Raw genomic sequence first — 23,775 nt, 5'->3', positions numbered from 1 at the left:
TGTGTTAACTCAATCTTCATGAACTACAGTCCTGTGAGGTAGGTGCTATTTGTACCCCCGTGTTATAGAGGAGAGACAGCAGGAGTGTAGTGACTTGCCCAAGGTCACACAACCATTACCCAGCCATGGTGTCTGATCCCAAAGATCATCACGCTTGGAGCTGCTAAACCTCCCCTACGTTCAGAAAAGAGAAATTTGTATACCTGAAGAAATGAAAGAAAAAATACCATTGACTGAGCTCTTTCTGTGTGATAAGCATCTCACATCTCATCGACTTAGTTGCAAGACAACATTGAGAATTGGGTATGTTGCACAGAGACGGGACACATAAGAACATCGTGGCAGGGACAGATTGCGTAACATGCCCAAAGATTCATGGTCAGTGAAGGTTGAAGCCAGAAACCAAGCCCGGGTTTGTGTGATTCCAAACCCATGCTGCCGACCCCTACATGGAGCTACTTCTCTCTGAGTGTGGCCTGGCAGATGTCATAGGGAGGTGGGTTTAGGCTGAGCACGTAACTGTGGGAAAGAATTTGGTGAAATGGGGATGAGGTTGGGGGCAATGTCAGAGGAAGAGGATCCACCAGGGGATGAATGTCTTTGAAATCACCTCATGAGGAATCATAGATGGAAGGGGAAATAGAGAGGATATGTCAGTCATCAGAAATGCAGCCTGCACGGAGGTAGAAGCAGAGTAGATTTCTCCTCCATAATTTCAGAAAACAGAGCCAAGAACAACAGGTAGGATTTGTAAGGAAGTGGATTTGAGCCATTGACCCGGACTGTCTAAAAAATGGAACATTCCTATCAGAGCCATCCATGGAAATGCCTCCCCAGCACTGGACAGCTAGGGGTAAGGCTGATGTAGAGGGAAGGTGGAAGGTTTGAAATTATGTGATAAATGTCAGTAATATAACTGAAGAGGACACAGGCAACAAGATTATGAACCTGGCTGGCTTGGGGAATAGTCCAAACACTTTCCTAACAAGGGCAGAGAATATAGAAAAGGGAGTGGGGGAAATAGGATTGCATGATGTCCTGGCCAGGGCTGTTTGGGGTGTCAGAAACAGAAACCCACTTAAAGTAGCTTCAGTCGGGGGAATATTTGAAAGAAACCATAGTAGGGTCATCCTGAGATGAAGTCATCATGACCAGGACTGTACCTAGTAAGTGAGGCACAAACTTTACTTTCTGCCTTTTAGGGGCCGCTCTCACATCTTGAAGTTTCTACCACGGCTTTGCGATTCTGTACTTTTGCAAACTTCTGGTTCCTTCTCTCTCCCAGTTTGAGTGTGGTTTTCTTTGGAGGGGATTGGAGCCCAATATGGTTACTCTAGTACCAGTTAACCTTTCAACTCAAGGGCCAGCTACCAACTGACAGTAGTCTGGGTCTGGAGTCAAGTGTTCAGGAAGATAGATCCGAATAGACATTAGCCAACAGCACACTGGCTGGCCTTGGGTCATTTCTCCATTTTTTAGTAAATCAGCAGAGGTGCTGGTCATGTCCTGACACATTGGTGTTGCCGCTCTGGGGGCAGGTTATCTAGAAGGAGCTCTGTGCAGGAGAGAGAGCCCACCAACAAAGGCAGGTAGTGTGGGACCAGGGGAAACAGATTCATTTGGCCTCCCTGCAGCTGGCAGACATTTTACCTTGAGCTTTTTTTCCTTTTAATTCCATCATGATGAAAAAAGGACTAGCAATGTGGCTGCGGAACAGGATCTGCTGGCCTGAAGGAGATAAAGAAATATGAAACAAGTTTGCTTCCTAATGGTGAAGCCAGCCTTGTTTTATTAAAATAAGAGAAAATTGCAGCCCAAATATTTATATCCTCAAGGTTTGGGGAGGGGGGCGAGGGCAGGACTTTGAAAAGGGATCCTTTTTGTCGATTAAGATGAATGCTTTTGTCCTCAAAGATATAAAGGCTTGAGATAATGAGGTTAAAAAATTCAAGTTTGGCTTTTTTTTTTTTAGGAGGCCCTCTGAAGGGGAGGCATAGAGAGGTAATTGTTTAGTCAGGGCTGGGGGAAGGAAGAGAACCATTAACACATACTGGGTTTTATTGCAGTTTAGTGGGCCTAAACAAAAGGCAGATTTTTAGGCTTGGATGTCTTGTCAAGTATTTGTCAGAGGCGTTTTAACATTTGGGAACTGGATATCTTTGAAAGTGCTTTGTTAACATCTTTTTATGCTTCTACTCTGCCACCCATACACTCAGAGAGAGAAATAATGGAAGAGTTTTTCTCCGCGATTTCCAACGTATGACCTCTCTGTAGGTACTATTGTTTCAAGAAAATAGTGAAGAAATAAAGTAATCATAGTGGCTCCCCAGTTTCTTTACTCTAAACCATCTTAGATAATACTTTACTGGTATCAGGCACAGCTTCGTGTACCCTTTTCTGTCTCCCAAAGGGACGAAACAGCTCATTTTCATGTGGCCAAACCGGTTCCTTGCTGGTGAGCTGAGTGGAGGTCACAGGTGTGTCAGTCCTCGGACAGGAAAGCATCAGCCACTCGAGTCTTATGGGTTCAGACCTTCCCACCCCGACCCTGCCAACATGCTTTCTGAAGTTAGCACAGGATGTTCATTTCAGAAGGGCAAACAGCCAGTTCAGAGAAGCCAAGTAGACACGATTCCATGCCTGCTTCTGTCAGAAAGAAAACTTTCCTAGTCCTTCATCCTTCTTTTTCTCCAGAGGTTCTTCTCTTCTCTTACACAGTGTGGGTACCTGTCAGCAGTGAAAAGGAGAGCAGGTTCACCCTGAAATACAATGCTGAGCACAAACTGTTGACCAGTATGATGTGGATTTCTTTAAAGTCTTCCTGAGTAAATATGAGCAACTCTGTATTTTCCCTCTTTTGTGGGCCTCCTTGGGCATTCAAACCAGCCCCGCAGCTAGCGAGCGCTGACTCCGGCTTCTGTGATGATCTAGATCTGAATACGGTGTTGCTAATGGAATCACACCATTCCATTGGCTTGGTTGGTCAGCAGACAGCATTGCTTGTGTGGCTCCAATAAAACATTGACCATAAATGTCAGGCAAGACTCATGCCATGATTTTGTCACCCAAACAAAATGGCGGCACCCCCAGTCCGGCTGTAGGAGGTCAAAAGAGCAGGGCTAGCACATTGAGACAGTTGCCTGCCTTGCATTCATGATCAGTCAGGGAACATGATCGTTTCTAGTCCGGTGTACTTGGATGTGTTTTATTCTAGAACAGTGGCTCTTAGATGGTAGCGCTTTGGCCATTGGACACTATCCCAGCCTTCCCTTTCCAGGACTGTTGGCTTCCGTAGTTTTAAATATGACACTGCCTATAATTTTCCCTAGCATGAGTTTTATTTAAGTGCCTCTTGGAGGTGCTATCAAAAAGGAAATAAATGTCAAAAAGGCTAGTTTCTTTGCTTTATTTGCATGACTTTTTTTATTGAAGTTTATAGTTGACTTACAATATTGTGTTCGTTTCTGGTGTACAGCAAAGTGATTCAGTTATATTTTTTTTCAGATTATTTTCCATTGTAGGTTATTATAAGATACTGAATATTGTTCTCTGTGCTATACAGTAAATCCTTGTTGCTTATCTATTTTATCTATAGTAGTTTGTATATGTTAATCCCATGCTCCTAATTTATCCTTCCCCCACCTCTCTTTCCTCTTTGGCAACCATAAGTTTGTTTTCTACATCTGTGAGTCTGTTTCTGCTTTGTATATATATTCATCTGTGTTATTTTTTAGATTCCACATATAAGTCACATCATATAATAATTGTCTTTTTCTATCTGACTTACTTCACTTAGTATGATAATCTCTAGGTCCTTCCATGTTGTTGCAAATGGCAATATTTCATTCCTTCTTATGGCTGAGTAATATTTCATTGTGTATATGTGTGTGTGTGTGTGTGTGTGTGTGTGTGTGTGTGTGTGTGTGTGTATGTGTGTGGCACATCTTCTTAAACCAGTCGTCTATTGATGGGCATTTAGGTTGCTTCCAAGTCTTGGCTATTGTAAATAGTGCTACTTTGAACATTGGGGTGCATGTATCTTTTCAAATTACAGTTTTTGTCTTTTCTAGATATATGCCCAGGACTGGGATTGCTGCATCATATAGTAGCTCTATTTTTAGTTTTTTAAGGAACCTCCATACTCTTTTTCATAGCTGCTGCACTGATTTACATTCCCACCAACAGTGTAGAAGGGTTCCCTTTTCTCCACACCCTCTCCAGCATTTGTTATTTGTAGACTTTTTGATGATGGCCATTCTGACCAGTGTGAGGTGATACCTCACTGTGGTTTTAAGTTTCATTTCTCTAATAATTAGCGATGTTGAGCATCTTTTCATGTGCCTGTTGGCTATCTCTATATATTCATTGGAGAAATGTCTATTTAGGTCTTCTGCCCATTTTTTGATTGGGTTGTTTGTTTTTTTGATACTGAGTTGTATGAGCTGTTTGTATATTTTGGAAATTAACCCGTTGTCAGGTGCATCAATTGCAAATATTTTCTGCCATTCCGTAGGTTGTCTTTTTGTTTTGTTGATGGCTTCCTTTGCTGTGCAAAAACTTTTTAGTTTGATTTGGTTCCATTTCTTTATTTTTGCTTTTATTGCTTTTGCCTTGGGAAAGTGATCTAAGAAAACATTGCTATAATTTATGTCTGAAAATGCTTTGCCTGTTTTCTCTTCCAGGAGTTTTATGGTGTCATGTCTTATATTTAGGTCTTTAAACCATTTTGAGTTTATTTTTGTGTATGGTGTGAGGGTGTGTTTTAACTTCATTGATTTACATGCAGCTGACCAGCTTTCCCAACACCACTTGCAAAAGAGACTGTCTTTTCCCCATTGTATATTTTTGCTGCCTTGGTTGTAGATTAATTGACCATAGGCGTGTGGGTTTATTTCTGGGCTCTCTATTCTGTTCCATTGATCCATACATCTGTTTTTGTGCCAATACCACACTGTTTTGATTACTATAGTTTTGTAATATTGTCTGAGGTCTGGGAGGGTTATGCCTCCAGCTTTGCTCTTTTTCCTCAGGATTGCTTTGGCAATTCATATTCTTGTGTAGTTCCATGTAAATTTTAGGATTATTTGTTCTAGTTCTATGAAAAATGTCATGGATAATTTGATAAGGATCACATTAAATCTGTAGATTGCTTTGGGTAATATGGCCATTTTAACAACATTACTTCTTCCAATCCAAGAGCATGGGATATCTTTTCATTTCTTTGGATCATCTTCACTTTCCTTTCTCAGTGTCTTATAGTTCTCAGCATATAGGTCTTTCACCTCCTTGGTTAGGTTTATTCCTAAGTATTTTATGTTATTTTGATACAGTTTTAAAAGAGATTCTTTTTTCTTTCTCTTTCTGGTATTTCATTGTTAGTGTAAAGAAATGCCACAGATTTCTGTACACTAATCTTGTATCCTAGTACTTTGCTGAATTCATGTATTAGTTCTAATATATTTTGTGTGGGATCTTTTTTTTTTTTTTTTTTTTTTTGTATTTTATTATTTATTTTTTGCTGTGTTGGGTCTTCGTTTCTGTGCAAGGGCTTTCTCCAGTTGCGGCGAGCGGGGGCCACTCCTCATCGCGGTGCGCGGGCCTCTCACTGTCGCGGCCTCTCCCGTTGCAGAGCACAGGCTCCAGACGCGCAGGCTCAGTAGTTGTGGCTCACGGGCCTAGTCGCTCCGCGGCATGTGGGATCTTCCCGGACCGGGTCACGAACCCGTGTCTCCTGCATTGGCAGGCGGATTCCTAACCACTGCGCCACCAGGGAAGCCCCTTGTGTGGGATCTTTAAGGTGCATGACTTTTTTTTAACCATTGTTGTCTCTGTCATAAAGAGTAGAGCAACTCTTTTGGATTAAGACTATGTTCCATATGGAGCCAAATTGTTCCATTCTTGGCTACCTTCTTCATCCAGATTAGTCAACTACTCTGCTACTCTGTGTCTCAGCTTTCATCTGTAAAATGGAAATGATAACAATACCTACTTTATGGAGTCATTATAGAGAGTAAATGATGGAATGTGTGTAGAACGCTTAGACTAGTGCCTGGCACCACAGGAAGTGTTCAGGAGATACCAGGTGGGTTTCTTTGTTGTTGCTTTTTTTTGTTGCTGCTGAAGCCACTAGGGCAGCACTGTGCAGTAGCAACTAAGCAAGCCACATCCATTGTTTTAAATTTTCTGGTAGCCACATTAAAGCATGTAAAGAGAAACAGGTGAAATTAATTTTAATAATATGTTTTATTTAACCTCGTGTATCCAAAATATTATCGTTTCACCACGTAGGGCTGGCCACATTTCTCACATTTATCTCAAGGCCTTAACAACTAACGAATCGCTTAATTGAGAAAGTTTCTATTCCAACACTACATAACGTGCAGTGATTTGAATAAAGGCAGTTTTTTAAAATGGTGGGTGAAGATGCCATTATTAATCCATAACAGGTAGCTTTCATTGTTAATTATGGTTAAATCCTCTTCTTTCTGTAGAAGGCCTTTCTTTAATTGCCTTCATGAAAATCTGTCTGTAGCTACAGGGGGAGGGCATGGCCTGTAGTTAGCTAGCTAGTCTCAGATTTTATTTTTGCAGCCATGGTTCAATACGTAAAACTTTGGATGCTCCAGGCTATTGGGAATTTAATATTCCCTCATTATTAGCTTGTTTACTAATGAGGCAACCAAACAAGGCCTGACCCATCACGTCTCAAATGTATGACGAAACTCATGTCCATGACCTTAGGTGTGACATTACAGTCCCTAATGTTTACCCTGGAGTTTATTATTATTCTTATAATGGACTCTGGTTTTGTTTAATTGCCATTCTATATCCATCCTATCAAATATTGTGCACATCAGCCTTTTAAGGGTTCATAATTATATTACTTTTGATATTCTCTCATTGCCCCCTTCAGCCATGATGGTCCCCTCCCCACATCTTATGGACCAGAGCTCTTGCTACACACAAACGGCATGAATAGATTTCAACTTTCCTTTGATTCGAACTGACAGATTAAAAACTAATTATTCTCTGTAATATTTTTACAATAAAAACTAAGTTGAAATGATTTATATACACTTCCAGCCAACACATTTGCAATTCAAGGTTAAAACTGTTCTTGAAACAGCACCAGTTAAAATGCAATTACAGCTCCCCAAGCAGGGATAAAAGAAAGAAATGTTTTACATGTTCACTTCAAAAGTTAAAAAGCCAATTAAATATTATAGAAATAAAAACTTTCATTAATTTTCACTAAATGATAAAGACTTCATTAGTTATATTAAAGTAAAGATAAATCCAAGTGTGTTTATTACCTGCCTCTGGAAAAGAATAAGATGAAGAAAAGTGCTGGTTTTGGGAGGTGGATTCCATTTTTTCCTCGCACCTGCCATCTTGTTCATGGTTCCCAGTTCTTCCTGTGTTGGGCCATAGGCTGTTTCTTTCCAGAGTGCGGAAAAATGCAAACAAGTTTATATCGCCAGTAGGGAAATGGCAGTAATGGGTGTCCTGCATGCTAGGGACTTTGGAGGTCAGCTAAAAGGAATTGTTTAGGGACTTCTACTATCATCAGATTCAGTTTTTCTGCTGCAGTGTTGCTTTTTCAGTGAATAATACTGAGGGCCTGTTACGCATGTGGCGTGAAGTGACTGCAAGCATGCAAAACAGAGTCACACAGACCCGGGCTTCTAATCCTCACTTCACCTCTCAGTTCCTGTGTGATCTTGGGCAAGTGACTTAATGTCCCTCAGCCCAAGTTCCTTGTCAGTCAATAAGAATAAGAATAATGTCACCAGCGTTACCGGATTTCTGTGAGGATTAAGTAAGAGAAAGCATATAACGTTCTTGGCACCTTGGCTTGTGCATAATCAATGCTCAGTGAATATTAGTTGGTAGTGTTAGTGCTATAATAATATTATTATTAACAATGTTACTTTAATGTTATTATTTTGAGCTGAGAACAAGTTAGAAACCAAAACAATGTTTATGAAGTGCTTGTACCTGGCCCATAATGGGTTTGATAAAAAGACACTGTAAGGCGCAATATGCATTATACAGATACATAGACACATTATACGTGTATACTGTACATTGTAAATATACATATATATTATAAAGAAGAAAAGGAAGGCGAAGCCGCGGAGCTTCTTATAGTTGTAAGCTTAGCACACAGTCATAGTTACCACATTCCTCATAAAATAATAATAAGGGGCTTCCCTGGTGGCGCAGTGGTTGAGAATCTGCCTGCCAATGCAGGGCACACGGGTTCGAGCCCTGGTCTGGGAAGATCCCACATGCCGCGGAGCAACTCGGCCCGTGAGCCACGATTACTGAGCCTGCAGGTCTGGAGCCTGTGCTCTGCAACAAGAGAGCCCGCGATAGTGAAAGGCCCGCGCACTGCGATGAAGAGTTGCCCCCACTCGCCGCAGCTAGAGAAAGCCCTTGCACAGAAGCGAAGACCCAACACAGCCAAAAATAAATAAATTTTTTAAAAAAACAAAAAAAACTTTCATATATAACATACAGCAGTGTTAATCTATCATGTAAAAAAAAAAAATAATAATAATAATAATAGTAATGACAGTAATACTTATTGGGCACCTTTGGTGTGTCAGGAATTATTCCAAACACTTGATCTGTAGTAGCTCAGTCAATAGTAGTAACCAAAACCACGTGAGGTGGGTAATGATGTGAGCTCCATTATACATGTAAGAAAACCAAAGCACAGAAACATTAAATACTTCGACTGAGGTCACACATTTAGCAAGTAGAGTTTAAAAACAGAGTTTGTAACCCAGGTAGTGAGCGGAAGGGTTTTGCATTTGGAGAATAAGGCACAGGCCAGAACATTAGGACTCCATGGTAAGAATGGGAGGCTGTTGAAAGGTATTAAACAGAGGTGTGTGCTGTGATCTCAGGTACATTTCTGAAGGTTCACTGTGTGGATGTTAAGTAGATCTAGAAGAGTCAAAGAGATTACACACCAAAAGTGTGGCCCCGTCAGAGGCCAGAGAGACACAGCTTTGAAGTTTGTTCTGTGACTCCAGCGTCACACGGGGCTGCCACGTGGCACTGCTGTCAGAGACACCTTCCTATTGTCATGTGCTCTGTAAGTGGCATCCCATGGAATCCAGCGAAGTGGAGGTCCGGGTGGTGGCCAGGTTCACCTTTGGCGAGTTTGGGTCTCGAGGCAAGGGTTAAGGACCAAGGGACAGCCTCTGGCCCAGATGATTGCTGATCACCTGCCAAAGTGAAAAGTATAGGCTCCCCTTGCCAATCCGGGGATCATGGAAGTTTCCACTCAATGGCCAAGCATGCCAGTTACCAACAGGAGAGGCCACTGGCAATTTTCATTCAATTCAGAAGAATGACAGAGTTTTAGTAAACGCTGCCAACCTACCGAAGGACGTTTGATGAGTCTACTAAGCTTGCCCTCCTTTTTCCTCTTTTATGAGACTGTCAACGGAAGCTATGATCCAGGGGACAGTATAATATCGCCCAGGTCATCAGTTCTCTCTCAGAACCATCGCATACTTCCTTTGAAATCTTCGGGCGAGTTGAGTTAATGACAAGGATGTGGATGAGCTTTTCGGCCATAGCACGTCATTAAGCTGTAAGAGCAATTTAAGCGAAAGCATTTTTGTGTTAAATTCAGAACCTACCTCTTTTTACATTTATATGACTAATTCTTTCCTGAGGCGTCAGAAATAAACTTTTTAGGAGAACTAAATGCTAGCTGTGAAAGAAGCAAGTATTTGAGAGAATAAACAAACCTTCGAGTCACATTGCTGAGGGTCTCCCAGGCCATCCTTTCCTGGCATCTCAGAGATGAAAGTATTTCAGGACAGATGGCTAGTCTCTTCCAGAAAAATTTCTGGTCTTACTTGCTATGTGTGGCAGGCCAGTCCATTTTTCTAAAAAAAAAATCACCCTGAAAGTTAAGGAATTCCTCCCTCTATTCAACTCACGTCTCTAAGGCTTTAATTTTTTTTTTTTTAATTTTATTTATTTATTTATTTATTTATGGCTGTGTTGGGTCTTCGTTTCTGTGTGAGGGCTTTCTCTAGTTGCGGCAAGTGGGGGCCACTCTTCATCGCAGTGCGCGGGCCTCTCACTATCGTGGCCTCTCCCGTTGCAGAGCACAGGCTCCAGATGCGCAGGCTCAGCAATTGTGGCTCACGGGCTTAGTCGCTCCGCGGCATGTGGGATCTTCCCAGACCAGGGCTCGAACCCGTGTCCCCTGCATTGGCAGGCAGATTCTCAACCACTGCGCCACCAGGGAAGCCCTAAGGCTTTAATTTTAACCAGTTTCCTCTTATTTAGCCTTCTTTGGACATGGAGAAGAGCTGGTCAGCATCTTTCACATACAAGGGCCTTTAATCAAATTACTCCTTACTCGCCTTTTCTTCACACTAATAAACAATTCCACTTCCTTTAACCTTTCCACACAGGATTTACCCTCCATCCCTTTAATCATTTTGGTTGGTCTTTCCCTAGACTGTCTCCAGAGGGTCTTTGTTAATCCCTTTCATGTAATTTTAAGAAGTTATTTTCTCTGAGGAAGTCTTGAAATCTTCTCTCATTTTTGGAGGCATTCAGTTCTGATTTTGATAGTCCTATCCAGTGAGTACACCTTGCTAGGTTGAGTTGATTTTTCCTTTCAGCACCTCCAATTATTTTCGTCTGAGTGGGTCACTTTTGGACAGAGTAAACAGCCCAGTTTTCTTAGTTCTTCTGCTTTTATTGCCTTTCTCCCTTCATTATAAACAGGGAACATCAGAAGGAAGAATGGGAAGCAAGGCGAATTCTAAATAGCAGCGATGTGAGTTGTTAGAAGTTACATGAATTGTAGAAAATTAGAATAATAGGGGAATAACGGGCTACTTTTGCTTTCAGGCTGCTTGAGAGGCCACCCTGCTTCTATTACCTTGATGCAAAAGCAGAAAAGGCTTCATGGTTTATTATCACTTTCCATGTGCAGGAGAATTGGAGGGGAGGTGGAATGATAAGTGAATTCATAGACTGAAATGATTTTTCTTGACTATGTAAATTAATTGCCTTCTCATGCAAAGAGAGGGCGTGTCAGACTGGAAGCAGGTCATTCTCTGTGTCATTCTCTGAGGCTGTTTGAGAAACACTGAGGTTAGTTCCAGGCTTCAAGACCCCCCATCCAGAAATCCAGGTCCTAATCCTCTTGTTATCTTATCCGTTGGCATTAGCCACCTCCTGATGCCGGAAGTTTAGGGCAGTCACTCCATGCCTGCTTGGGAAGTGTTTTTCTAACACCACCCCACCTTGTAATTCTCTCCTGCAGAAAGCCTTCTGATTTGGCATTCAAGGAACCAGATGGGCCAGAAAAAGTTCAGTTTCTCTCTTCTTTATTTCATTTTCTTCCCCCAGCTCAAGGAGTTGGTATTTTTGGTGGCTGGGCATTTTACGTTACACTCCATTTCTTTGGTGACAAGAATAACTTTGTGGTCCATTGAGAACAAATTGCTGTCACTCAGCCCCTGCTCTATTCCTCTTATATAATAGAATGACCCTTTCCCCCCGCCCCCCCAGTAAGCAGAATGTTGAAGGCTGCAAAGAATCCTTTTTGATAATAAAAATATGATCCTGGAGTGCTGATTTTTTTTTCTTTGCTTTTCCATAAAAGTTTGGACAGTAGTCTTATGGGAAATGTTTCCTAATAATAGTAGTGATGATAGCAGCTAATCTTTACTAAGGGCTTACTGGCTGCCACATAGATTTTAATCTTTTCAACAACCTTAAGATAGGCAGTACTAGTATTGTATCTGTTTTACAGATGAGGAAACTTGAGTTACAGAAAGCTTGAATACTTTGGCTCTGATTACCCATCTGGTAAATGTTGAACTTGGGCAGTTTAACCTGCACGCCATGGATTTGGCAACTTTGTGACAGCAACTGCTGAACTGGATCCCTAGTGTGTAGGAAGATGCTTAGTAAGAATTAAATCGCAAATATTTACTGAGCTCTTATACTTCAGGAACTGTTTTAAACACTGTACATGGATGATCTCATTTAATGCTGACCCAAACCCTATCGGGTCGATGCTGCTCTAATTCTCACCATTTTATTGAGGAAGAATTGAGGCTCAGAGAAGTTAAGCAACTTTCTCAGCGTCACAGAGTGCTTGAGCCATGGAGTCAGAATTCCCACCCAAGAAGTCTGGCTCTGGAACCTGCCAGTTTCACTGTAACTCTCTGCTGCTTCCTGTAATACTGAAGATCTTGCTGGGGGCAGGAGGGGCGGTGAGGCCGCTGCAGAAGGACTGCGCCTCTTGTCTGAGACACAAACTGCGAAAGTTCTATACACCCTCAAGTGAAGTGTTTTCCTGGTTAGTTGGCAGGACAGAAACCGCAGCCAGATAGGCCCATTGGCAGTGATTCCAGCAGGAAGCCTGGGTCCTGCTGGGTTTGTCCCACACAGCTTTGTCGGGCACTTCCTGCCATCCTGTGTTCTTGTCACCCCTATTGGCTTTGGACCCCATAGCTTTCTAACCGATGTTCTTTTTTCTCCTTTTCTCTGGTTCTCTGTTCAGCTCGAGGCTTTTTATTCCATCTTCACCACGGAGCAGCAAGACCACGTCAAGTCAGTGGAGTATCTGAGAAATAACTTTCGGCCACAGCAGGACCTGAACGACAGGGTGGTGTCCAAGTCTGCCGTCCGTGATGCCTGGAACCACGACATGACAGACTTCTTAGAAAACCCACTGGGGACAGAAGCCTCTAAAGGTACATTTGGATTAAGTGCCCTTGCCCAGGGGAAGATTCCTTATCATAAATTACTTTAAATGAAAAGGTGTTCAGAACCAGCCAAGAATTGGAACATGCCGTTAAAAGCATGTTTCTGTGCTAAAAGTGACTTGTCTGGTTGATAAATAGAAGCATTTGTGGGAATAACTTCAGTTAGATACTTTCAGAATTGCCCTTTTGACTAGTAACATATTAGTCCTTCTCTCTGTAATTTAACTTTGTAGCATCAACCCTAACTAGTTGATGTCTTAAAGCTTTTTGGTGTCTTACTTTTTAACTGTTTCCCTGCCGCCATCAGGTGTTTGTCTCTGAGCTCAAACATCAGGACCTCAGACTTGCTCCCAACACCCCAATCTGCAGCTTTCTTACTAACTTCCATACCAGCCAAGAAGCCTCCCTCCAGCTCTCCACCCCCACCAGACATCACATGGCCTCTTTTTTTTTTTTAATTTATTTTATTTTTGGCTGCATTGGGTCTTTGTTGCTGTGGCGAACGGGGGCTACTCTTTGTTGCAGCGCACGGGCTTCTCCTTGCGGTGGCTTCTCTTGTTGTGGCTCACGGGCTTCGGTAGTTGTAGCACGTGGGCTCAGTAGTTGTGGCTCACAGGCTCTAGGTGCGCGGGCTTCAGCAGTTGTGGCGCACGGGCTTAGTTGCTCCGCGGCATGTGGGATCTTCCCAGACCAGGGATTGAATCCGTGTCCCCCGCATTGGCAGGCGGATTCTTAACCACTGTGCCACCAGGGAAGTCCCGGATGAGGAATTTATATCACGAGTGAGTATAATATCTGCTAGCTCAGAATTGCTGACGTTACGACAATTACAAAGTTCTTTCCTAATAAATGGGCTGAACATATGATATATCAGTTGTGCAGAGAGGATGCATAGCCCTTCTTACCTAAGGAAGTTGGAGAGGATACTGGTTTCCATTGCATTAAGTTGTCAGAGTGGCAAGGATCTTACACTGAATGGGCTTTCTCTGAATTTGAGCAGAGCCATGGACCCATCCTTAGATAGAGAGAATCAGTTCTTCATTTTACAAGGTTACAATGATCATGGTGTGTCCATTGCTGACTCTTAAGATGGGTGAATACCAAAATGTTTTGTGATCTTTCTAGACACAGAGAGAGATGTAGATGCACTCCTCTTTCTTTTTTAAACCTACTATTGGAGTGTAACATACAGAAAAGTGCACACATAATATGCACACAACTTGATTAATTTTCACAAACTGAATACACTTGAGTAACAAACACCCAGATCAAGAAACTGATATCATTTGCTTCCCAGAAGCACTTCCTTTTCTCCACTCCTAGACACTATCCTTTCCCAGGGGTAACTGTGACCATGAATTAGCCTTGCCTCCTGGTCAATTTCATATAAATGGAATCAGTTGGTAAGTCCTCTTTTGTGTCTTGCTTCTTTTGCTTTACACTGGCTTGGAGAGTTATCTATGCTATTACACGCAGTTGTAGTTTGTTCTTTCTTATGGTTGAATTTCATTGTATGACTGCACCTGAATTTATTTATCCATTTCAATATACATGAATATATGGATTATTTCCATGTTTTGGTAATTATGAAAGTTCTTGAACATGGCTTTTTATGAGCATGTGGACATATCTCTGTTGGGTATGCACCCAGCAGTAAAATGACTACAGCCTAGAGGACACACATATTTTCAGATCTGGTTAGATACTGCTGAACAGTTTCCCAACATGACTATATGTACCACTTTACACTTCTGCCAGCAGTGTAAGAAAGTTTTCTATTTTTTTAACATTTTTAAAGGCCTAATTTACATATCATAAAGTTCAGCTGTTGTGAATGTACAATTTAACAATTTTTAATAAATTTATAGCTGTGCAGCCATCACCGCATCCACTTTTAGAGCACTTTCATCACCCCAGCAAGTTCCTTCATGCCCATCTGCCATCAATTCTTTCTCCTAACCTCAATTCCAGGCCACCTCTGATTTGCTTTTATCTTCCACTTGACATTAGGATTTTAAGATTTATACATGTTGTAGCATGTATCAGTAGCTCATTTCTTGTTGTTGCTAAATAGTATCCCTATTTGTTTTTTTCAATAACAACTTTATTGAGATTTAATTCACATACCATAAAGTCCATTCTTTTAGAGTGTACACTTCAGTGGTTTTTTATGTTCACAAAAGTGTGTACTCATCACTACTATCTACTTCAGAACATTTTTGTCACCCCCCAAAAGAAATTCCATACTCATTAGCAGTCACTCCTTTTTCTCCTGTCGCTCCTTCTTTCCCAGCCCTAGGCAACCACTAACGTACTTTCTGTCTCTATGGATTTGCCTATTCTGGAGATTTCATATAAATGGAATTGTACAATATATGGCTTTTTGTCTCTGGCTTCTTTCACTTAGCATCATATTTTCAAGGTTCATCCATATTTAAGCATGTATTGAATTTCATTCCATTTTATGGCCAAATAAGATATCATTGTATGGATAGACCGCATTTTGCTTGTCCATTCATCAATTGATAGATTCCAATTTCTGGCTCTTACGAATATTGCTGCTATGAACATTCGTGTTCACATTTTTGTGCGGACATGTGTTTTCATTTCTTGTGGATATAAACCTAGGAGTAGAATTGCTGAGTCATAGGGCAACTCTTTGTTTACATTTTTTAAGAACTGCCAGACTTTTCCCAAAGCAGCTGTACCAGTGTACATTCCCATCGGCATTTTTGGAGGGTTCTGATTTCTCCACATCCTCACCAACACTTGTTACACATCCTTTTTATTTTAGCTATCCTACTAGGTATGAAATAGTATCTCTTTGTAGTTTTGATTTGCACTTCCCTAATGACTAATGATGTCCCTATTTGTTTTTAAATGATGTTCCTATTTGTTTTAAATTTCATAGAACCATGGTCCATATGACCAAATGCTCCTCCTTGTATTCCCCAAGAAAATTCAGGTAATTCCATGGCACCGAAGGCTGAAAGCCAGCCACAGATGCTGGCAATCGTCAGGCAGCCTGGTGTGCTTAGATTGTTGACCTTTGAGATCTGAGTAGAAAAGAGCCAGTATAAAGGAGGAGTCCCTTTCTCTTCTCCAGGCTTCTGCAAAAAAAGATATTAGAAAAGGAAGGGTGGTATTCTGTAATCTTCAGGTGATTCAAAAAGAACAAACCCTGTCTGACTGGCATTCTCTGTCTGATCATTATTGGAACCTTTTGGTGCCTAAGAGAGCTATGATGTTGAGCATAGAGCTGTGCATTTATTGGGCTATTGTCACAAAAGAAAGAAAAATTAATTAATTACATAGGGCAGGCATCAGTAAGCTTTTTTGGTTAAGGACCAGGTATTGGGCCATGTGATCTCTTGTTGCAGCTACTCAGCTCTGCCACTGTAGCATGAAGGCAGCCATAGACAATATATAAATAAGTAGGTGTAGAAAATGGCTTCTAATAAAACTTTATTTGTAAAAATAGGTGGCAGTCCAGATTTAGCCTGGGGACCATAGCGTACTGACCCCTGCTCTAGGGAATGGCTCAAACTAAGATGGTGGAACCCAATCTTAGGCTTGTTTGAAGGTATTTTCACAGCGGCCGTGACTGTGAAAGTGTCCATTGGTTGGTTCTGCTTTTCCATGGCACTACAAGATCCTAGGACCAGGTAGAGGTTTATTAACTTGGTAACCATTCACTGACCAGTCCACCTTAAGACCTCTTCATCTTGCACTCCAGAAGTGTTAGTGGCGCCTCTGTAGACTGGGCCCCACTTCCCTTGTTCCCTGGCTGTGATCGCTGACTAGTGTTCGCTGAGCAGCGCTGCAGGGGGTGGTTGAGTTGACGTGCCCCCCTCCTGCCCTTCTGTCAGGATGATCAGACGTACTAGAAGAGAGAAAACTGAGTCAAGCCATTCAGGCCCAAGCACGAGATGCATCGCCACGTACGACACCAAAAGAAAGGGGGAAGAGTCATCTTAATATTGTATTGTTGCCAAGAAAGATTTATAATGGATGTCATCCGTAAAAAATGTAAAGCTTTAGTTTCCAGTTAATGGAAACGGTACTTAGGCTTGGTGGATTGTTCGAGGGACATCCAATTCACCACTCTGCCCTTTGTCGGTAAATAACTTATACAGACTTGTGGATTTAATGGGCTGTCATTTTAGTTATTCTGCAACACATCCCGGGCACATGGAAGAGCATTTCGGTGATTAAGTCCTGAATACTGTCTATTGTGAAGACTTTTGGAACAGTGAACAGAGAAAAATAACTTCCAACAACATGAAACATATGGTTTATTAATTTAACAAAACCTGTGCAAACCACAGTGGAATCAAAACCACTTGATCTGATAATTTGATTTGATGGCTTAATTAAAGTGACACTGTATAATGTAATAAAAGCAAAGGAAATGAAGAGGACAGTGGGTGGCCTTTGTCCCCTCCAGTCTCCTAAGCCAACGCCGTGGTTTTTGAGAATGGTTTTTGTTTTTGCTGACGGAGGGATCTCTTTGTTAGCTGCATTTTCAGTGCTAAAGATTGCTTCCTGTCTTGGTTAAAAGCAGTTTTTAAGGACATGTACCAGTGTGTGAGAATGCCTAAATAACTAGCCTATTTTAAATCAGAACACATCGAGAAAGAGCACCACATTTTCCACCAAAATTAGCAAACAAAGAAGTAAATCCACGATGGCTTTTAAAAGGAGTTTGACATTGAAATCATGGTTTTCTGCTATTTTGGGAGAAAATATTAATGTTGTTCTATTTTCAGTTTAATCATTTTCACTCACCACATTAATGAGCTTGAATTACTTTATCTTAATGAAAGAAACTCTGATATGGAACATTTAATTCCTTTATAGGCAGCTGCCCTCCCAGAAACTCTTCCAAAAAGTTATCTTGGTACTTTTAGTAACTTTCAACACAGAAAAGTGCTAAGGAAAGCACATTTTTAATGCAGCCGCCATGGAGTGTTTTTGATCCCCTTCTTTTAAAAATAACTATTACTAGCTATTAATTTTTAACCTTGGGAGTGATTAAGAAAGAAAGCAAATAGTAGGGCTGTTTTTTTGTAAGACTCTCCAACATCCTGGGTGCTCATACTTTTAAAGGTCATGCCATGTTCTATCAAACATTTTTACAGGCTCAAATATCCCATGATGACTAATTTTATGTAAATAGAGAGTTGGTGTAAGTTGCCTTTGATTGGTTGACATAAAGTTGATATTTCATAGACATTTAACATAGCATTAACTACTTTGGGCTCATGTTTTCTAGCCAGTGAGTTTCTTTTCCCGTGTCAGGCATCTTCATCTACATTGAAGAGCTTTCTCTGGTACACCTATGCTTAAAAAGGCTACATAGGGGTTTTCATGGGCCAGGTGCTATGCTAGCCTTTTCCGTTCATAGATGGTTTATTTAATCCTCAGAACAACCTCTGCCAGGATGCACTTTCCATTTGTCAAATATTTGTTGAGCATCTACTATGAACAAGTTTTAGGCACTAGAAATAAAGCTGAACAAGGGAGAAGAGTCTCTTATGGAGCTTAAGTTTTAGGGGGAAGAAAGAAATAAAGAGGTCGGTGATAAAGCTCTTCGGTGTTGTTCTGCAGATCAAATCAGGTGGTTTGCTAAGAGTGGCAGAACGTAGTGAGGCCAAGGCGAAGAGAGCTTCCCTGGAGAGAGTGGGTTGGTCTGGATAAGGAGCCAGCCCTGCAAACTTCTGAGAGGGAAAGGTCCTTTTGCAAAGGCCCTGAGGCATGGGAACCCGCAAGAGTGAAGTCTCAAAAGACCTTTCTTGGTAAGGCGTTATTAAGACTGTGTTCTTATGCCAGTGGCCTTTGGAGGAGTCTAAGCAGGGCTGTGGAACCATCTGAAAAGGTTTTTAGACCCATCACTCTGACTGTTATGTGAAGAATGTTTGCAGAGGACCTGGGGTGGAATCTGTAAGACCCGCAGGAGGCTGATGGAAGTATTCCTGTCAGGATGACAGTGGTTGGATGAGGGTGATCCTGGTGGATGTAGAAGTGATCCGTTGGGGATGGATTTTGTAACAGAGCCTCTGAGATTTACTAACAGTTTGGATGGAGGATGGGTGGGGGTGAGCAAAGAGAGAAATGCAGTGTTACTGTTTCTCTTTAACAGATGAGGGGTCTGAGATTCAGAGAGAACAGGTGGTCGGTCATCCAGAGCCTCTCAGCCAGGAAATGGTAGAGCTGAGACGTGAACTGAGATCCTCTTCTGTCCAAACACAGCATTCTTTCTATTTTCCAAGGGACTGCCAGCTTCCATATGAATCCACAAGAGGTGGTCTCTGTTTTAAATGTCATCAGGTGGCTTGAGCAACACAGTTTTATTTTATTTTTTTATTTATTTATTTGTTTATTTATTTATTTATTTATTTATTGGCTGCGTTGGGTCTTTGTTGCTGTGCATGGGCTTTCTCTAGTTGCATTGAGCGGGGGCTACTCTTCGTTGCGGTGCACTGGCTTCTCATTGCAATGGATTCTCTTGTTGTGGAGCACAGGCTCTAGGCGTGCAGGCTTCAGTAGTTGTGGCACGTGGGCTCGGTAGTTGTGGCTCACAGGCTCTAGAGCACAGGCTCAGTAGTTGTGGTACACGGGCTTAGTTGCTCTGCAGCATGTGGGATCTTCCTGGACCAGGGCTCGAACCCGTGTCCCCTGCATTGGCAGGTGGGTTCTTAACCACTGCGCCACCAGGGAAGTCCCCACACAGTTTTATTATTATCTTTCTGTGAATGAAGGCACTTTAAAAGTCCTTGAGGCAATTGGGTGCTCTTCCTAAAGATCAAGTTTATTTTCCTGAAGGGAATCACTGGTCTCTGTCTTTATCTGCTTGGCTTGCTTTTGGCAAGTTATCTTGGGTCCTCGGGGCAGAGGTTACTGAGGTCTTGATCACAGGGTTAGTCCCTGGGAGGGTCAGTGCACCCACTTGATGTAGATGTTGGGGCCTCCTAGGTTAAGGATTTTGTGCATCCCTGAATCAACAGGACCTAACACAGTACCTAAAATATAGTAGGTATACGGTCATTGTTCATTAAATGAATGAATGGGGAGACAATATAAGGGCAATGGGTAAGAATCTAGACTTTGGAGTCAAGCAAACCTGGACTCAAATTCCACGCCAATCATTTACTTCTGCACCTCTGTGCTCTAGTTAATATCTAAGCCTCAGTTTCCTTTCTGTAAAATGGAGCTAATAATCACAACCCCTTCCTTGGCTTGTGGGCTTTTAAGTGAGACAGTATAGAAAACAAATAGTACAGAGCCTGGGACACGGAAAGTACTCTGCAAATAGTTGTACTTCTTTGTCTGTAGGTCAGCATTGGCTTTCAGGACAACCTATTACATGTGACATGATCACTGGAGAACACATTTCAAAACAGTGGGACCACATTCTCTTCCTGGTAGAAATGCGAAGCCAGATTGTCTGAAATAGTTAAAACCTTTCCAGTGAATCCCGTGGTCCATAGCGTGGTCCACACGTCCTGTCCCCCTCCCCAGCCCCGCCTTGCACTTCACTTTTGTTCGCATCCTGCACCTCGGTCCACCAGCCGCACTGCAGTTCCAGCAGCCTCTTCCCTGGAAGGCCCCGGCCTCACCTCTGTGCTTCATCCATCCCTTGTCAGCCTTCAAGGCTCAACTCAGTGGTCCTTCCCCATGAAGTTCCCTGGCTGCCTTGGCCCAGACACTGTCGGGGCACCAGTACCTTTCTTTTGTAGCATTCTCAGCGTTGGAATTTTACATTCATTTATGTATTTTTTTTCCCTAATACCTAACTCTCCCACTACCTTATAAGCTCATAAAGGGTAAAACTGTTTTGTTTTTTTTTTCTTTTTTTGTTGGAGAGAGGGTACAATGCTCACTGTTGGCGCCTTAGTAAATATTGGACTGGAGGGAATGATGATGGATGGATGGATGGATGGATGGATAGATATATGAAGCTAACCCACACATGCCAGGTGGCCAGGAGTGAAAAGATTCTTGCTCCAAGAGTTGGCACAGTTGAGGCATTTACGATCTAGCCCAGGGTAGGTGCTCTAATGGGAGGAGCTTAAGCAGGCATTTGCAGCAGGATTCCACACCACTCCCAGGACCTGAAATCAGAGAGCTCCTAGGATTTGGGAAGCCATCTTCCAAAGCCATTTGACCCTAAGCCACTTGGATGGAAGTGTTGGTATCAAAACACCACGGAGAGAGGGCTTTCCTCTCTGTCCCAAGGAACAGCCACGTTTCCCAGCCACTCCACCACTCCTAAAAGCAGAGAAAGGGAAGCACTGAAGGAGGCAGGTGCTGGTGTCAGGAGGCTCCCAGGCAGAACCACATTATGGCTTGGGAGCCGTTGAGCTGATATCGCTAACAGATGCCAGGGCCCGCCTATTGTTTTCACCCTTTATAAATAATCACCTCATTACTTAATCCTCTGTCTCCAGGCAGGTAGGCCTGGAGAGTTTGATCTTCAGGGCTGACTTAGGCACCCTCCTACGGCTTCAGCTTTTCTCTGCTCTCCAGGAAGATCTTCCCTGACATTGGGTTTGTTTGTGTGAGCACCATGGTGCTTATGAACTGCAATCTGGAGATTAATAAAGGCCACCAGCATCCCTCCTCCCAGAAGGACACACTTCCCCTTTCTGTCGCCAACGAATGTTCACAGCCCATGGAGCGGGAGACTCCGAGATTCTTTCATGCATCTCCCTCTCCTCGGAGTCACGGGAGTCACGGTGGCTGGGAGGCAGACAATTTATCTTCTCCGTTCTTCCCACCGATTCTTCTGTAAACCAACACAGGCTGATTGAGGTGGTTTTCCTTAAGGTTCAAGGAACATGGGCCGATCCCTTGGCTTTCTCGGGCGTAAGCAATGTTGTCACCTCCCCAGTCCTTGAGACCATGTGTAAAGGCACAGAGGGGGAGACCATGATGAGACCTCTGGGGTCATCTTTTTCTCTTCTAAGCACAGCCAGGGGTCATCACAGTTGCTGGCTTCTCTCCTGGGCCCTCTCTGGACTGGTTTTGTGATTCCAAAGCACTGGCTTGGACCGAAATGAGTGTGTGGGCTGTCCCATGTCACATCTCTGCCTGTGTAGACAAGGTGCCGTCTGTACATCTGACACTAAGTGCTAACAGGTATTGTCTATCAAGTGCACAGAGCCCTCTGGTTTCCATGCAAAGGCTTCCGGGAAGAGAGGAGCCTTCTCCGTGAGGAGTGTACTCAGCATCTCAAACTGTTGGTTTTCACCAGCCAGCTAGAAGCCCAGTTCCTCGGAGCATAAGGATCCGTGTGCCTGGGGTGGTCAGGAGGCCAGGGTAGCTCCGTCCCTCCCAAGTGCTGCACAGCTGATTTCCCACTGGGGCCCACTAGGGGCGCTGCTTGTTCGCAGCCCGGTCTCTCCAATTTAAGTGGCAGGCTCCCTGATCTCTTGGATCCTCTTGACCAAGCCTCGGAGGCGCTGCTTGAGTCCAGTCCCCAGGTGTGGATGATCCTGGAACCATGCTAGAGAGGACCATCCTTACCAAATGATCCAGGTGCCACATCTGGGGGTTGGAACAAGGTTGGCAATTAAACTATGGAGCTCATCCAATGGCCTCCCTGAACCAGAACAAGTAAGAGAGGCAGGTGCCAAGGAAGAATCAGAAATTCAAAGCTAGTAAGGTGAATGTCAGGAGACATTAAAAGGAGAACGCTCCTTTTAAATACAGTGGGTCCCTAAGTGATACCTAATTCTAAGACAAAAATTATTTTAAGGACCAAATTGAAACAAAGGAGGCGGGCATCTTGGCCTATTGAGTCACAGTCATCTAGAATCAAGAATTTAAATAAAAGCCTGGCTAAACCCATCAGTGTGGGTCACTAGTTGATCTCTTTTTTTTTTTTTTTTTTTTACATTTAATCACTTTTTTTTTATACAGCAGGTTCTTATTAGTCATCAGTTTTATACACATCAGTGTATACATGTCAATCCCAATGGCCCAATTCATCAGACCACCACCACCACCCCCTGCCGCTTTCCCCCCTTGGTGTCCATAGGTTTGTTCTCTACATCTGTGTCTCAATTTCTGCCCTGAAAACTGGTTCATCTATACCATTTTTCTAGGTTCCACATATATGTGTTAATATACAATATTTGTTTTTCTCTTTCTTATATACTTCACTCTGTATGACAGTCTCTAGATCCATCCACGTCTCAACAAATGACCCAATTTTGTTCCTTTTTATGGCTGAGTAATATTCCATTTTATATATGTACCACCTCTTCTTCATCCATTCGTCTGTCGATGGGCATTTAGGTTGCTTCCATGACCTGGCTATTGTAAATAGTGCTGCAATGAACATTGGGGTGCATGTGTCTTTTTGAATTATGGTTTTCTCTGAGTATATGCCCAGTAGTGCGATTGCTGGGTCATATGGTAATTCTATTTTTAGTTTTTTAAGGAACCTCCATACTGTTCTCCATAGTGGCTGTATCAATTTACATTCCCACCAACAGTGCAAGAGGGTTCCCTTTTCTCCACACCCTCTCCAGCATTTGTTGTTTGTAGATTTTCTGATGATGCCCATTCTAACTGGTGTGAGGTGATACCTCATTGTAGTTTTGATTTGCACTTCTCTAATAATTAGTGATGTTGAGCAGCTTTTCATGTGCTTCTTGGCCATCTGTATCTCTTCTTTGGACAAATGTCTATTTAGGTCTTCTGCCCATTTTTGGATTGGGTTGTATGAGCTGTTTATATATTTTGGAGATTAATCTTTTGTCTGTTGATTCGTCTGCAAATATTTTCTCCCATTCTGAGGGTTGTCTTTTCATCTTGTTTATGGTTTCCTTTGCTGTGCAAAAGCTTTTAAGTTTCATTAGGTCCCACGTGTTTATTTTTGTTTTTATTTCCATTACTCTAGGAGGTGGATCAAAAAAGATCTTGCTGTGATTTATGTCAAAGAGTGTTCTTCCTATGTTTTCCTCTAAGAGTTTTATAGTGTCCAGTCTTACATTTAGGTCTT

General features: G+C 42.4%; 1 protein-coding gene across 3 annotated transcripts in view; it reads left to right on the top strand.

Annotated features, from left to right (window-relative positions):
• PTPRG (protein tyrosine phosphatase receptor type G) overlaps positions 1-23,775 on the top strand; it is a 731,557-nt gene that overhangs the window by 583,051 nt on the left and 124,731 nt on the right. For all 3 annotated transcript variants that reach the window (XM_007192374.3, XM_007192373.3, XM_007192375.3), the window contains exon 8: positions 12,560-12,752. In XM_007192374.3, the coding sequence (XP_007192436.2) occupies positions 12,560-12,752 (193 nt within the window). The remainder of the gene's footprint in view (positions 1-12,559; positions 12,753-23,775) is intronic.

Source organism: Balaenoptera acutorostrata, chromosome 10 (genome assembly GCF_949987535.1).
Source record: "Balaenoptera acutorostrata chromosome 10, mBalAcu1.1, whole genome shotgun sequence".
NCBI classification, from domain to species: domain Eukaryota; kingdom Metazoa; phylum Chordata; class Mammalia; order Artiodactyla; family Balaenopteridae; genus Balaenoptera; species Balaenoptera acutorostrata.
This window is presented reverse-complemented; position numbering and strand designations above follow the sequence as displayed.